A 13938-nucleotide genomic window follows, 5' to 3' on the forward strand; every position below is an offset into this window, starting at 1 on the left:
GTTTCTAACTCTCCCTCTCTCTTCCTCTCTGTAAAAAATCAATAAAATATATTAAAAAAACAAAAACAAAAACAAAACATAAAGCACATATGTTGAAATGACGTTTTTTGTTTTTTTTTAATAAATGGAGATGGCGATGTAACCACGAAACGATGTACGTTGAGTCCGATGTAACCCGAGGACTGCCTGTATATTATTTCCTTTTCATCTTCAGAATCAATTTTATTCTTTAGGTATAGAAAATTTAATATGCATTAGGTTAATTTAACCTTTGTTTTTTAAAAAAAATATTTTTATTGACTTCAGAGAGGAAGACAGAGGGAGAGATAGAAACATCAATGATAATGAGAATCATTGATTGGCTGCCTCCTGCACACCCCCTACTGGGGATGAGCCTGCAACCTGGGCATGTGCCCTTGACTGGAATTGAACCTGGGACCCTTCAGTCTGCAGGCTGACACTCTATCCCGAGCCAAACAGGCCAGGGCTAATTTAACCTTTTTATTTTTCACTGAATATGTATAATTTAAGACCTTTTTCTGAGTTTGTTGGTAGACATAAGGTTTAAAACTAGACTAGTTATTATACAAAAATCAGTTAAAATGGTTTAAAAAATACTACTTCTTCATTAAAAACTTTCTCATATTAAGCAGCTTTGTAAATGTGCCCCATAGGAAACAATGTAGTATTTCTTTTCCAATGAATGTACCGCAAAGAAAATTTCTGCTTTGAATACTGTCAGAAAACAAAGAATCGACTGGTTCACTCCGGGCTGTCAGCACACCACCTCCCAGACTTGTCCTATGACTATGGTGCCCCAGAGCCTCACACATCAACGCCCGGGGCATGCAGCTGCACCACAGCAAGCACCACGTGGCCTATGTGAACAACCTGAACACCAGGGAGGTGAGGACAAGTACCGGGAGGCACAGAGAAGGGTGACATTACAACTCAAATAACTCTTCCGCCTGCCTGAAGTTCAACAGTGGAGGTGTCCCTCATCAAGCAGCATTTTCTCATCAGACCTGAGCCCTAGTGATGGTGCCATTTTTATTTGTCTAGTTTTTTGTCTTTTTATGTATAATTTAAGACCAAAGGGGAATTGCTGGAAGTCATCAAATGTGACTGGTTCCTTCGCTGCATTTAAGGAGAAGTTAATTGATCGCTGTTTCTGCTGGCGTTCAAGGCTCAGGTGGGAGCTGGCCTGGTTTCCATAAGGAACAAGGATGCTTATTGATTGCTGCTTGTTCTAATCAGGATCCCCTTCAATGAACAGGTCTCATCTCATTCTACTTTTGGGGAATGATGTGTGGGAGCATGCTTATTACTTTCAGTATAAAAACGTCAGACCTGATTATCTGAAAGCTATTTGGAATGTAATCAACTGCGAAAATGTAACTGAGAGATACATGGCTTGCAAAAAGTATATCAGCATTACAGAAAGCTCTTTATGGCTGATTTTGTAGTAGTGCAGAGTAAACATTTTCTTCAGAGCGCTAAAATACCCAGGAGGTTATGTCATCATAAAGCCATCAAAAGTATCACATCCCTTTACTATTGGGGCCCCTAAGGAAGCCTTTCTGATCCTGTTCTATTGCATTTATAGATAATCTAGATTTTTACCCTAGTTGTTTAACAATATTAACCCCCCCCCGCCCCCCGCAAGGAAACAAAACAAAAGAACCAATTTAAAGAAAACTTTTACAATATAAAAGTCATTATACAACAATTTCATTTTATTTTTCTTTTATCTTAATCACATACTTTAAGTAAAAAATATATGAAAGATGTTAAAAACTGGAAAACGGAGATACGCAAGCATCATTAATACCAAAAACAGACATTCAGAATGGTTTCACATCATCACATATTTAAATGTATCTCATTTTCAAATCTAGCTGCCTGACAGAATGCACTCTGGTCTGCTAGAAATGAATGTTGTGTTACCCGAGGCCACACAACAATGGGGTTGCTGAGAGAAATGGCATCTTTAGAGGTGCTCTCCTGCACGAATGTGGCCATTAAAGCCTTGAATTCTGTCAGCGGTCTTTTAAATACCAATGATACTGATGTGATTGCAGGATACACGTTACTTACCATGACTCCCAGATAGCGCTGGCTTTACAGCTGATTCCACAGGCACATAATTAGGCCTAGTTACAGGATATGTAACATTTCCTATTTATTTACTGTTTAAGATGTTTTTCAACTAAATGTGGAATTATACTTACAGGTAGTAGTAGATAGGTGCCGCATCCTTGTTTATGGATTCAGTGTCAGAACTGTGAATCACACACACTTGGGCCATTTTGTACTCCCAGTGTCCAGCACACTGGCATTCATATAACTAGTACAGTAATCAGTAAACATTCACCAGGACTTCTTTAGGCATTCCATTTTAGGATTCTTATAGAGACAAGCCAATTCAGAAAATTTTCTAGGCTTTGAAAACTTAATAAATGAAAGGCACTTGCCATTACTGATCATAATTCAAAAAGGTGGTGTTAAATTAAGGCTAGAAGTGGTAATTATTCTGTATGTGCCTACATGTGTAAAATGAGATCTAAGATAAGGAATTAAGGAATACACTATAAACAACATGGGAGAGACTATGAAGAATAGGGTTACACTTGAAAATAAAAATAAAAATATTTTTTCCCCCTATAAATTGTAGCTATAAAATATGAGGAAATTTTGGGGAAGGAGGTAAAATATTTAAAAAACAAAACTCTTCCAATATAATAAAGCATCATCCTAATAGGTGTTTGGTCTCCCATTCAAGTACTAACCAGGCCTGACCCTGCTTAGCTTCTGAGATCAGACGAGATCGGGCGCGTTCAGGGTGGTATGGCCGTAGACCCTAATAGGTGTTTGGGAAAACTGAAGATATTTTTTAAATTCAATGACCTCTTTTTTGCTCAATTAAAATTTTTACCATCACACACACCTTGAATTATAATTATTTGATTCTGAACAACTGAGAAACTAAAAGATCTCATTCTTAGATTTATATACTTAATTTTCTTACAAAAATAACTCGTTATTGTGCCAATATTTATCTGAACATGATAGCCTCCAATTAATAATTGGAATGACCACGTTATCAATGAGTTATAGTAAAACTGTGAAGTTATTTTTCCTGTTTGAATAATGAAGAGAATAGACAAGAGTGAAAAACAACAACTATGAAGAAAAACTGGCAAATGTAAATAAAGGATACACAACAAAAGAGCCCAGAAGGCAAAAACATAAATATTAGAAAGATGCTTCAAAAGTTAATTAGCATCACAGGGAAAACCTTTATGAAAAATATTTAGAAAATAAATTAACACATATCTTTAAAATATAGAACTCTAAATACTTGATATATTTGGGATACTCTACAGTGCCCTGTTAATTGTTGTACATATTTTTTTCTTCAGGTATTTCTGGATGCTGTAGAAATCTATAGAATTTGCTTACTCATTGTTACAAAAATTTTTCTCAATTGTGGAATTAAAATTCTTCAACCTTTAAGAAAGAATGAAGAATCTCTTCACTATAATACATCATGAAAATAGGGTATCTGTTTGTTTTGCCACATTACATTTTTTAAAAATGAAATATATGATTAGAGAATTTCAGAGAAGTTTTAGAAGAACAGGTGATTGAAAACCAAGATCTCTTTTTTCAGGCGAGCCACAACACATTAAATGATAAAGTTCACTTTGTATCACTTAGACATATACTAGTACACTAGCAGAGCAGACTCATGTTCAAGCCAGCCAGCCCAAACATCATTTCTAGTAGTCAGCAATCTATGGCTCATGGACTGAATGTGGCTTGTGGTCTATCTGTGGATGGCCCTCAGCTAAGAGTGGTTTTTACATTTTTCAAAGGGTTGTAAACAAAGCAAAACAGCATATGTGACAAAGAACTGCATAAGGTCTACAAAGCCTAAAATATTTATGACCTGGCACATTATAGAAAGCTTGCAGACCTTCTTTCATACCAATGTTGTATAGAATTTAGAAAGTGCAATTACAAGTCCAATATATGTTCACTTATTCCCACCATGAATGTAGTAACAGTCTAAGAAGATATCTTCTGATGTCACTTGTCAGAATTTCTTTTCAACTTTTTCTTCATCTTCACTATCATTAAAGTTCATCCTTCAACAATAATATAAAAGTAATTGAAAGAGAAAAGAAACATGAGATTATATTAAAAACAAGGTAAAATATTATAAGCTAACCAAAATTTTATCTTCTCAAAAATAATTACTCTATATTCTTATTTAATGAGCCACCCACATAAGAAGTGTACCTCTCCTATCTGTAACAATGGTAGAGGAAAGGGTATCACATAGTTCTTACCCAGGCAGATACTATCAATTATAGCTTTATACATTCAAAGTCATATTTTGATGTGCTCTTTAACTTAATTTCAGTTATGATATTTGATTTATGAGTAACAGTGTTTGCTATCTTAAATGTTAAACTTGAGAAAGTCACAAAATATCTTGAGAAAACATAAACAAACTACCAGAAAAACATTTTTGTTTACTGAAACCAAGAAAATAAAGATTCATAACTATCTCTTTCCTAACTGTTAGATTTGGAGAAAACATAATTCGCGAAGCAGGCTGTAAGACTTTCTGTGTTGGGCTCAGTAGTTCTAATGATTCTACGGAGCCAGACGGCCCTATCCCTTTCCCAACGCTGTGCTGTTCCTTCTGCCCTTTCACTGTATAGGAAAGGAATCCAACAACCTTCATGTGATTGTATTAAATTCCATTCAGAAAGCACTCTAGCATTCATGGATTCTTTGGTCTAAGTCTGTCCTAGAACGACATGATTTAAAGAAGAAAAATAATAAACAGCCCTTGCAAAGAACACCAGGAGAAAGGTTGCAACTGCTTGATGGGTTAAAAATTCAAGGAGAGGCCCAGGAGGTTCATGGGTTCCAACACATCCTGACTAAATAAGAACAAAAGAGTATTTGCTATCCAAACGTGTCTGTCAGGAGGCTCCAGTATATTTATTCCATTCCTAACAAGTCACTGCTTTACTTACATTTGAACAAAATGTAAATAATTTACAGCCATAATTTCTTGTTAAGTGATTTTACTTGTCCAAATTTCTAAGCATTTCAGTATTTATAGACTACATTCTGATTCTCATATTTTCCAAAGAAGAATTTCCAACTACTTTCTATTTTTTGAAGCTTCATGTTCCCTGCTTATTCATACATATAAAATATAGGAAGAATAACTTTAGATAATGTTTGCAAAGTCAGCTCTAGACTTAGTCCTTACCTTATTTCTCATTCCATGTTTTTGGAGATTTTCCAATTTTTCATATATTAAAGAAGCAATCTCTTTTGCATCTCTGGAATCTATTTGCTCTCCCCCAGTATTTCTCTAAAATTAAAAACACTTTTCTTATAATCTTTTAAGTATCTAATCAAAACATGATATTTGTATCTAAGAAACTTGAATAAAATAGTCCTTAGAGTTCTAAGTGTACGAAACTCAAATTTCTTCAAGGAAATAATGCTACAAAAGCACAGTTAACCCATTATTTATCTGAAATAAATACTACTGACACTGTTATGAGCACATGGGAAAAATGCATTGTTAACTCCAAATGCCTGAAAACATTTAAATTGTATAAGAAAAGAGATGCCCAGAGGACTAAAATCATTCTAATGTAATACAATCTCTGACACAGACAAAACCACAACTAACTACTACAATGGAAAGCAATGCTTGTCTCCTGGCTCTCCTCTGCCCACAGCAGGAAGGTGCTGGGAGGGGACAGGTGACTATGCCCAGCCGCTCATTTGGGATCTGGAGCCACCTGTTTCATTCCCCCTGGAGAGAACCCCACAATTATATGTTACGATTTTGTTTCGTTATATAACTGCCCATCTGGATTTGCATTTCTGTTTATTCCCATTGTTATTCTACTTTGGCCTCCTCATCTAGCCTGGACTTCTGGATGCCAACCCTGCCTTTCAGTTTGGACAGGGATATTCTGGGTCCTAATCTGTCCTCTGGACTCCTCTAGACATCACATTTTCTCCTTTTTTAAAAATGTGTGTGTGTGTGTATATATATTTAAATGTTTTATATATATATATATATATATATATATATATATATATATATATATATATAAAACATTTAAATTCTTTATTGTTAAAAGTATTACACGAGTCTCCTTTTCTCCCCTTTGACCTCTCCCCGGCTGCTTCCACCCCCCAGCACATGCCCTCACCCCACTACTGTCTGTATCCATTGGTTATACTCATGCAAGCATACAAGTCCTTTGATCTCTTACCCCCTCACCCCCTGCCTTCCCTCATAGGTTGGACAGTCTGTTTGATGCTTCTATGTCTCTGGTTCTATTTTCGTTCAACAGTTTATGTTGTTAATTATATTCCAAAAATATATATATTTTTACTAATTTCAGGGAGGGAGAGAGAGAAACATCAATGATGAGAATCATTGATCGGATGCCTCATGCACGCCTTACACTGGGGATCAAGCCTGCAACTGGAGCATGTGCCCTGATCAGGAATCGAACCGTGACCTCCTGGTTCATAGGTATCGATGTTCAACCACTGAGCCACCTAAGCCAGGCAATATTTTCAAAGAGCTCCCTCTATGGCCTAATCATTTCTATGATTGGTCATTTTACTGATATTTCTCTAACATCATTTTACATGATGTCACCCACTTGTCAGCCATTCTGAGAATTGGGAAGCAAAGCTAGTGATTCCAAAGGAATGAAGATTCAGGCTCAGGTATAAAACCTTTCCCCTTCAAGTTATGCTTACCTTATGCTGTTCTTAAAATAGAGTTAGCCTCTTGGACTAACCAAAATCCTTCATTGAAAAATCTAAATTTCTGACAATTCTAGATTTTTGAAATTCACCATCTAATTTATTTATTTAGCGCTATTTAAAAATGTATAATTACCAATAAATGAGACTTTAATCAAATATTCTTTCTCAAAAAAAATTAAAATATTTGAAATTATTTATTTCATGTTTTATCAGAAAACATGAATATAGCCGAAACCGGTTTGGCTCAGTGGATAGAGCGTCGGCCTGCGGACTGAAAGGTCCCAGGTTCGATTCCGGTTAAGGGCATGTACCTTGGGTGCGGGCACATCCTCAGTAGGGGGTGTACAGGAGGCAGCTGATCGATGTTTCTCTCTCATCGATGTTTTTAGCTCTCTATCCCTCTCCCTTCCTCTCTGTAAAAAATCAATAAAATATATTAAAAACAAAACAAAACATGAATATAGTACAAAGAAAATATTATTTTGTCATAGTTCTAGTGCCAAAAATGTCATTCTTTTACTTGGGAAGACAGCAAAGGTCATGAGTCCTTTCAGTCTGCAATTATACTGGCTGATACACATATACTTTAAAAAAATTATTTTTTTTAGAGAAAGAGGAGGGGGAGGTAGGGGAAGAGAGAAAAACAAACATCAATTTGTTGTTCCCCTTATTTATGCATTCATTGGCTGATTCTTGTATGTGCCCTAACCAGAGATTGAACCCGCAACCTTGGCATATTGATACTACATTCTAACCAACTGAGCAACCTGGCCAGGGCCAGACATATGCTTTTGTATTAGTAATCATAGAAGTTATCACCTGAATTTGAATTTTAAGACCCATTGGTTAGATACCTAGTTTCTTGTTGGGAAAAAAGAAGTCACTGACCTATAAAAGGAATTATGACTGCACCAACTTTTATAGCCTAAATCATTCATTAATAAATAGTCCATAAGATAAATACTCTGGTACTAAGGTCATTTCAAAAGTATTACAATAGTATACTATCCTTTCCTAGAAAAAAATTAATTATAAAGGTACTATATGTTAATTCTATAAAAGTAGAAAATATAAAACTTCACAGAAAGTAAATAATTACCTCGAATTCTATCACCCATAGAAAACCATGATTAGTATTTTGGTTTGTCTCTTGAGTAATTTTCCTATTCATGAGTGTAAAAATTTTAAGGCAATGGAGATCATCGCAACTGTGAGACACAAAACCTTTTAAAATTTAGTGTATATATATGAAAAGGACTGGGTTTCAATAATCCTATATAATAAAGAGGTAATATGCAAACTGACTATCACTCCAACACACAAGATGGCCGGTAGGGGATGGCAGTTGGGAGGGACCAGATCTGCAGGGGAGGGCAGTTGGGGGCAACCAGGCCTGCAGGGGAGGGCAGTTGGGGGCAACCAGGCCTGCAGGGGAGGGCAGTTGGGGGCAACCAGGCCTGCAGGGGAGGGCAGTTGGGGGGAACCAGGTCTGTAGGTGGGGGCAGTTGGGGGGGACCAGGTCTGCAGGGGAGGATAGTTGGTAGGGACCCAGGCATTCAGGGGAGGGCAATTGGGAGTGACCAGGCCGGCAAGGGAGGGCAGTTAGGGGTGACTGGGCCAGCAGGGGAGGACAGTTCCAGGTGACCAGGCCCGCAGGAGTGGGCAGTTAGGGGTGACCAGGCCGGCAGGGGAGGGCAGTTAGGGGCAATCGGTTCAGCAGGGGAGCAGTTAGGCATCAATCAGGCTGGCAGTGAAGTGGTTAGGGGGTGATCAGGCTGGCAGGCAGAAGCAGTTAGGGGCAATCAGGCAGGCAGGCAGGTGGTAGCCAGCAGTCCTGGATTGTGAGAGTGATGTCCGACTGCCCGTTTAGGCCTGATCCCAGTGGGAATTGGGCCTAAATGGGCAGTTGGACATCCCTCGAAGGGTCCCAGATTGGAGAGGGTGCAGGCTGGGCTGAGGGACACCCCCACCCCCGTGCACGAATTTCGTGCACCGGGCCTCTACTATGCAATAAGATAATGCCAAAGGGAGAAGAAACTAGAAAAGAGCATTACTCAGTCTAAACAAAAAATCTTTTGGGCTTGGCCTGCTAAAGGAAAGGAACATGGAGGAAAAACCTGTACGTACCTTTGCTCTTTCGTAGGGAAAGAATTTAACAGTTGGATAGGCTCTGATACCAGCTTTCTGGCATGTTTGAGCATTGGCCTGACAGTCTACTTTTCCAGCTTTCACTTTTCCTTTAATCATCTGAAAAAAGACAAATATGGCTTAACCATTCTCTTTGGCGTAAAGTATTTTAGCAACCACGAAGCAATGTGATACTAAAAATTTCAAATCTTTATAAACCTAAGGATTTGTTATTTAAAACATTTCAATCCTTGCCATTCAAACAAGATTGCTTCCAAATTCTCACTGGCGCTTTGCATTCCTATTTGTCCAGCACCATGTCTCCAAAAGCAATAATTTCTCCTTCACCTTATCAAGAAAATTGAGCTTTGCCCTAAATGACCTCAACGTCTTGGTACCCACACCTGTCTGTCACAGCACAAACATCTCAGACTGTCTTCTCCCCATCTTTCTCTAGTTTCAGGTGCTGAGGCAGCACTCATCTTGTGGAAGGCTGACTACTCCAGCTACACTCTCCAGTTGTCTAACTAACAGATCTCTTACTTTCTCTAGCGTATACACATCCGATCAAAAAAAGATTCTTTCCTTAATTGCAGGGAAGGAATTGACTGAAGGAAAAAGGGAACAAGCAGAAGTGAGGCTTCTGGCTATTAAGGTTAGGTAGATAATGTTGTCATCTAAGGAGGGGAAGAGAAAGAAACAAACATTGATTTGTTGTCCCACTTATTTATGCATTCATTGGCTGATTCTTGTATGTGCTCTGACCAGAGATTGAACCTGCAACCTTGGCTACTGGGACGATGCTCTAACCAATTGAGCAACCTGGCCAGGGCCAGATAATATGCTTTTGTATTAACAGTCATGTAAGTTATCACCTAAATTTGAATTTGAAGACCCAGTGGTTAGATGACCCTAGTTTCTTGTTGAAGAAAAAAAAAGAAAGTCACTGACCCAAAAACAGAATTAGGTAGAGGTGTTGGCTAACTTTTTAAATAAAGAATGACGCCTACTGCAAAGATTATAGTTGTAGAAATGAAATAGTTTTTAAAATTCAGGGGAAACTTTTAAGAAAAAATAAAAATTATATTTAAAATGTTTCAGCTAATTATTAAAACATGCATGTGATTACAATTTATTTAAGTAGGTAGACAAGACTTACCCTAGCTAAGAGCTCAAACTCTGGAGCAAAATTTTGGCAAGGTCCACACCAAGGAGCATAGAAGTCAACCACCCAATGGTTTTTTCCTTGTAAAACTTTTTCATTGAAGGTCTGAGGTGTAAGATCTATAGATGCTTGAGGCAAAAATCTGAGGCAAAAATCAAAATTATTTTTCATTATACAAAATCAAAGCAAACTTCTAAAATATAATGCTGCAAAAGTCTTTAAGTTAAAAATGTCTTTAAAAGAATGACTGTAATAAACCACAACCGTATCTTTGGTAAGTTATAATTTTTTACTAAGTGCTTTAAAACACTAGAATTTTAGACAATTCACAGTAAATTTAATTATAGACATAAGAAGAAGGTAAATAATATTAAATCCATTTCATACAGTAATATATTTTAGTTACTCACCCTAGACCCCAAATTCTTAGGGAATAGGCATCCCTATTCCAACCATTGTAACTACTGAAAAAAGAAAAATATATGTCATTTGTAAATAGAATTTTCCATTATTGGATATGTTCAGAAAACAATCTCATTGTAGCAATTTAAAGATAAGTTTAATCCAATGACTTTATCTAGCATCTCTCTTTTCAGATACACCTAGCTATAAACACCACTTACATGGCTTCCCAAATATATTTTTCACTAGTCTTAATGTCTTTTTGTGTTCCAGACAGACCTGAACGTGTAGCTGCTTGCTGGACACCTACAAACTCACGGGAATGACAAAACGAAAAATGTCCAAGGCTTTAGTTTCTGAACCTTTACTCCAGTTATTACTGTCTGTAAAATTCATACCCATTTTTAAGAGCCACCTCACAAATGCAGTATTTCATGATTTTTCTCATTGTTGTGATTCCTTCCTCCTTTGAAATCTATGGTTCATTTTTACTTCTTAAATGATATTTATTATATTTTGCCTTGTGATTTCCAGTTTTCTACCTGAAAAACCATGTGGTATTGTGGAAACATAGGCATTGAGACAGACCTGGGTTCCAACTCCAACTTCAAACCTTAGCAGCTGTTATCTAAGTTAATCTAAGGTCTTTGAATCTGTTTACTTATCTGATAAGTAATAGTATAGGAAGGGTAATAACTTTTGTTTTTTTCAGTGTATGTGTGAGGACTAGAGGAGATAATGTGAGCAAAGATCTAGTACAGTACCTGAAACTAACCAGGGACCTAATAAAGGTTAGTTCTTTCTCTCCTTATTTCTTCTTTACTAGATTGTCAGCTTCATGAACAGTGTAACTGTTCAATTCTCTTTTCCTTTTCCGAAGTTCTCATTAGCACATTAAGCATGGTGAGCTCCCAAAAAAATACTTGTTGCGTTAACTTTTATTTAGTCAGGATAACTTTTAAATGTTAACTGTATAAATGATTATAGTAAGTGCCTTAAAATTTTAGACAGTACTTACTGATATTGATAAGCTTTATTTGATTTTGGGGGGAAAAATCTTATCTCAGGGTATCTTCGAACATTTTCTTCAGCACAAAAAGAATGATACTGTTGGCAGTCTATGCTGCCCACATTGATTAGTCCAGTTAATGTCTGGAAAAGAAAAAGAAGACATAAATATATCAAAGTGATTAGAAAAAAATTACCTCCACAACTACTTTATATATATTTGCAATAGAGAAACTATCACTGAGACGATTATTATATTATTTAGTAGTATCAGTGATTTTCATCAAATAAAAAAAGATGTTCATATATATATATATGAACATTTATATATATATATGAACATCACATATATATATATATGAACATTTAGAGTAATAAACTGGAAATCTAATTTTGTAGTTAAGAACTCACTACAATTATTGCATATTAAACAAACGATTTCATTCACCTATAATATAGAGAAAATAATTAAAAAAAACCCACACCAATTTATTTATTTATTTTTTAAATCCTCACTCAAGGATGTTTTTCCATTGATTTTTAGAGAGAGTGGAACAGAGAGGGAAAGACAGAGTGAAATATCTATGTGAGAGGAACACATCGACTGGTTTCCTTCTGTACATGCCCTGATTAGGGCCTGGCCAGGGAGGATCCTGCAACTATGGTACATGCACTTGACCGGAATTGAACCTGCGACCCTTTGGTCCGCAGGCCGACGCTCTATCCATTGAGCCAAACAGGCCAGGGTGAGAAAATGAAAATTTTTTCTAAAATTCAAAGTGTTAGAAACCAAGAACAAATGAAGGTCTTGGCAATGGTATTTCAGAGTTACTCTTTCAAATGGAGACAGGGGCTGTGGGCAGCACATGGACTCAGAGCTAAATTAAAAAATTTTAATGAAAAGAGCACAAAGTTGTATTATCTCAAAGGGTGAGATACCAGAAATCACTTTAATTCAGGTTTGTCCATGTTTTATCTTAGAAATAAACAAAGTAGTTACTATATTTTCTCCATTCTGGTATTTAAATCTTTTCTTTCCAATTTTTCATGATTTATATAACACTATGTCTATTTGTATGAAATTTAAAAAATCCGAATAGTGTTGTAGATCAAAGCTATTTTTAAGTCCTACAATATTGTGAAGAGACTATATTGAGCTCTAAAAATAAAAATAAAAGAGACCTTTGGGTTGACTGGCAGAAATTTGGTCAAATATGTATGGAGTGAAACACAAAAAAAGGTAAATTATTCTATACCATTCATATACCAGACAGAAGCTAAGTTGAAATCCAAGTGGTATGATCAGAACTGTAAAGTTATAATCTAGAGGTGGGTTTACTCATGCCAATTTCAAAATAATTCTGTTAAATAAACGTTCTTAGTAAATGTTTAGATTTAAAATAAATGATTTTACCATACCCGGGCCATTCTTTTCCATTCTGGCATTAAAACTTGACATGGATGACACCACGGAGAATAGAAATCAACCATCCAGACTTCATCATGTTTTCTTTGTTTAACTAGTTCATTGAAAGTGGTGGGTGACAGGGAGATCACCGAAGGATTCATAAGATCCTAAAAACAATACAGCTTTCATTATAACAGATATAGACAAAGAGTTGTTCATATATTCTTGGCAAATTGTTGGTATCAGTCATTTAGAAAAATTTGTTTTTGAATAATAAAAAGATAATTAAGGATATTTAAAGAGCATTTATAGTGAATTAATTTAAAAAGAAAGAAATGATCCCAGATTTTTTATTAAGTTTGGATTTTCTCCTATCAGTTGTCTTAAATAATATTCTGTTCCTATTTCTATTTATCACTAAAATAAACAGACAACTTTAAGATTATGAGATGAGACAAGATTTTCAAGAGTTTCCCAGATGTATACATAAGATATAGTTCTGTTTTAGAACCAATGCTTGGTTTGGAAATGGCCCTTTAATTAATAATGGAATGCCTATTAGTCTATTTTCCTGACATTCTGACTGGAGACACTGCACAACCTCCCTACAGATCACTCGCTCCAAATGCTGTTTTAACAAAGCTTTAGTCTATCATGACTGGGCAATGTTAACGAAGATGTTAGCTTCACTGGGGGAAATCTCAAAAATCAAAACAACACAAAATCAAAAACTATTATTCTGGAGAAGGAGGGAGAGAAAAGGACAGAGAATGGTCACTACATAAATAATAAGCTAAAATTTTTCATTCTTAAGAAACCCGTTTAACTATTCTAGTCAATATTATTAGTGGGGGATAAAGGAGATGCTATAGATCTAGGGCACTTCTGTGCTGATAACGGGTGTGGCACAGCTGCCCAGGCTTGAAAGAGGCCCTCCATTGGGGGTTGGTCTAGACTGCCCTTACTCACCCACACATTTCCTGGATGATACTGAGTT

General features: G+C 36.3%; 1 protein-coding gene and 1 pseudogene across 4 annotated transcripts in view; one reads left to right on the forward strand and one right to left on the reverse strand.

The window, feature by feature from the left end:
- The first annotated feature begins 846 nt into the window (after positions 1–846).
- LOC307106672 (superoxide dismutase [Mn], mitochondrial-like) lies at positions 847–1616 on the forward strand (annotated as a pseudogene). The gene has a single exon. The product of its transcript is annotated as a superoxide dismutase [Mn], mitochondrial-like (transcript).
- Positions 1617–1724: 108 nt separating this feature from the next.
- The window catches only part of DNAJC10 (DnaJ heat shock protein family (Hsp40) member C10), a 39975-nt gene continuing 27761 nt past the window's right edge, over positions 1725–13938 (reverse strand). For 2 of the 3 annotated variants that reach the window (XM_079782618.1, XM_079782617.1), the window contains exons 17-22: positions 12953–13108; positions 11544–11677; positions 10534–10587; positions 10118–10265; positions 8959–9078; positions 5240–5401 (exon numbers count right to left, since the gene is read on the reverse strand). In XM_079782618.1, coding sequence (XP_079638744.1) covers positions 5255–5401; positions 8959–9078; positions 10118–10265; positions 10534–10587; positions 11544–11677; positions 12953–13108 — 759 coding nt within the window. In that variant the 3' untranslated portion in view covers positions 5240–5254. Of the gene's footprint in view, positions 4152–5239; positions 5402–8958; positions 9079–10117; positions 10266–10533; positions 10588–11543; positions 11678–12952; positions 13109–13938 lie in introns of those variants that run through there. The other variant, XM_079782619.1, reaches the window with a different exon arrangement.

Source organism: Cnephaeus nilssonii (assembly GCF_951640355.1).
Source record: "Cnephaeus nilssonii genome assembly, chromosome: 10".
In the NCBI taxonomy this organism is placed as follows: Eukaryota; Metazoa; Chordata; class Mammalia; order Chiroptera; family Vespertilionidae; genus Cnephaeus; species Cnephaeus nilssonii.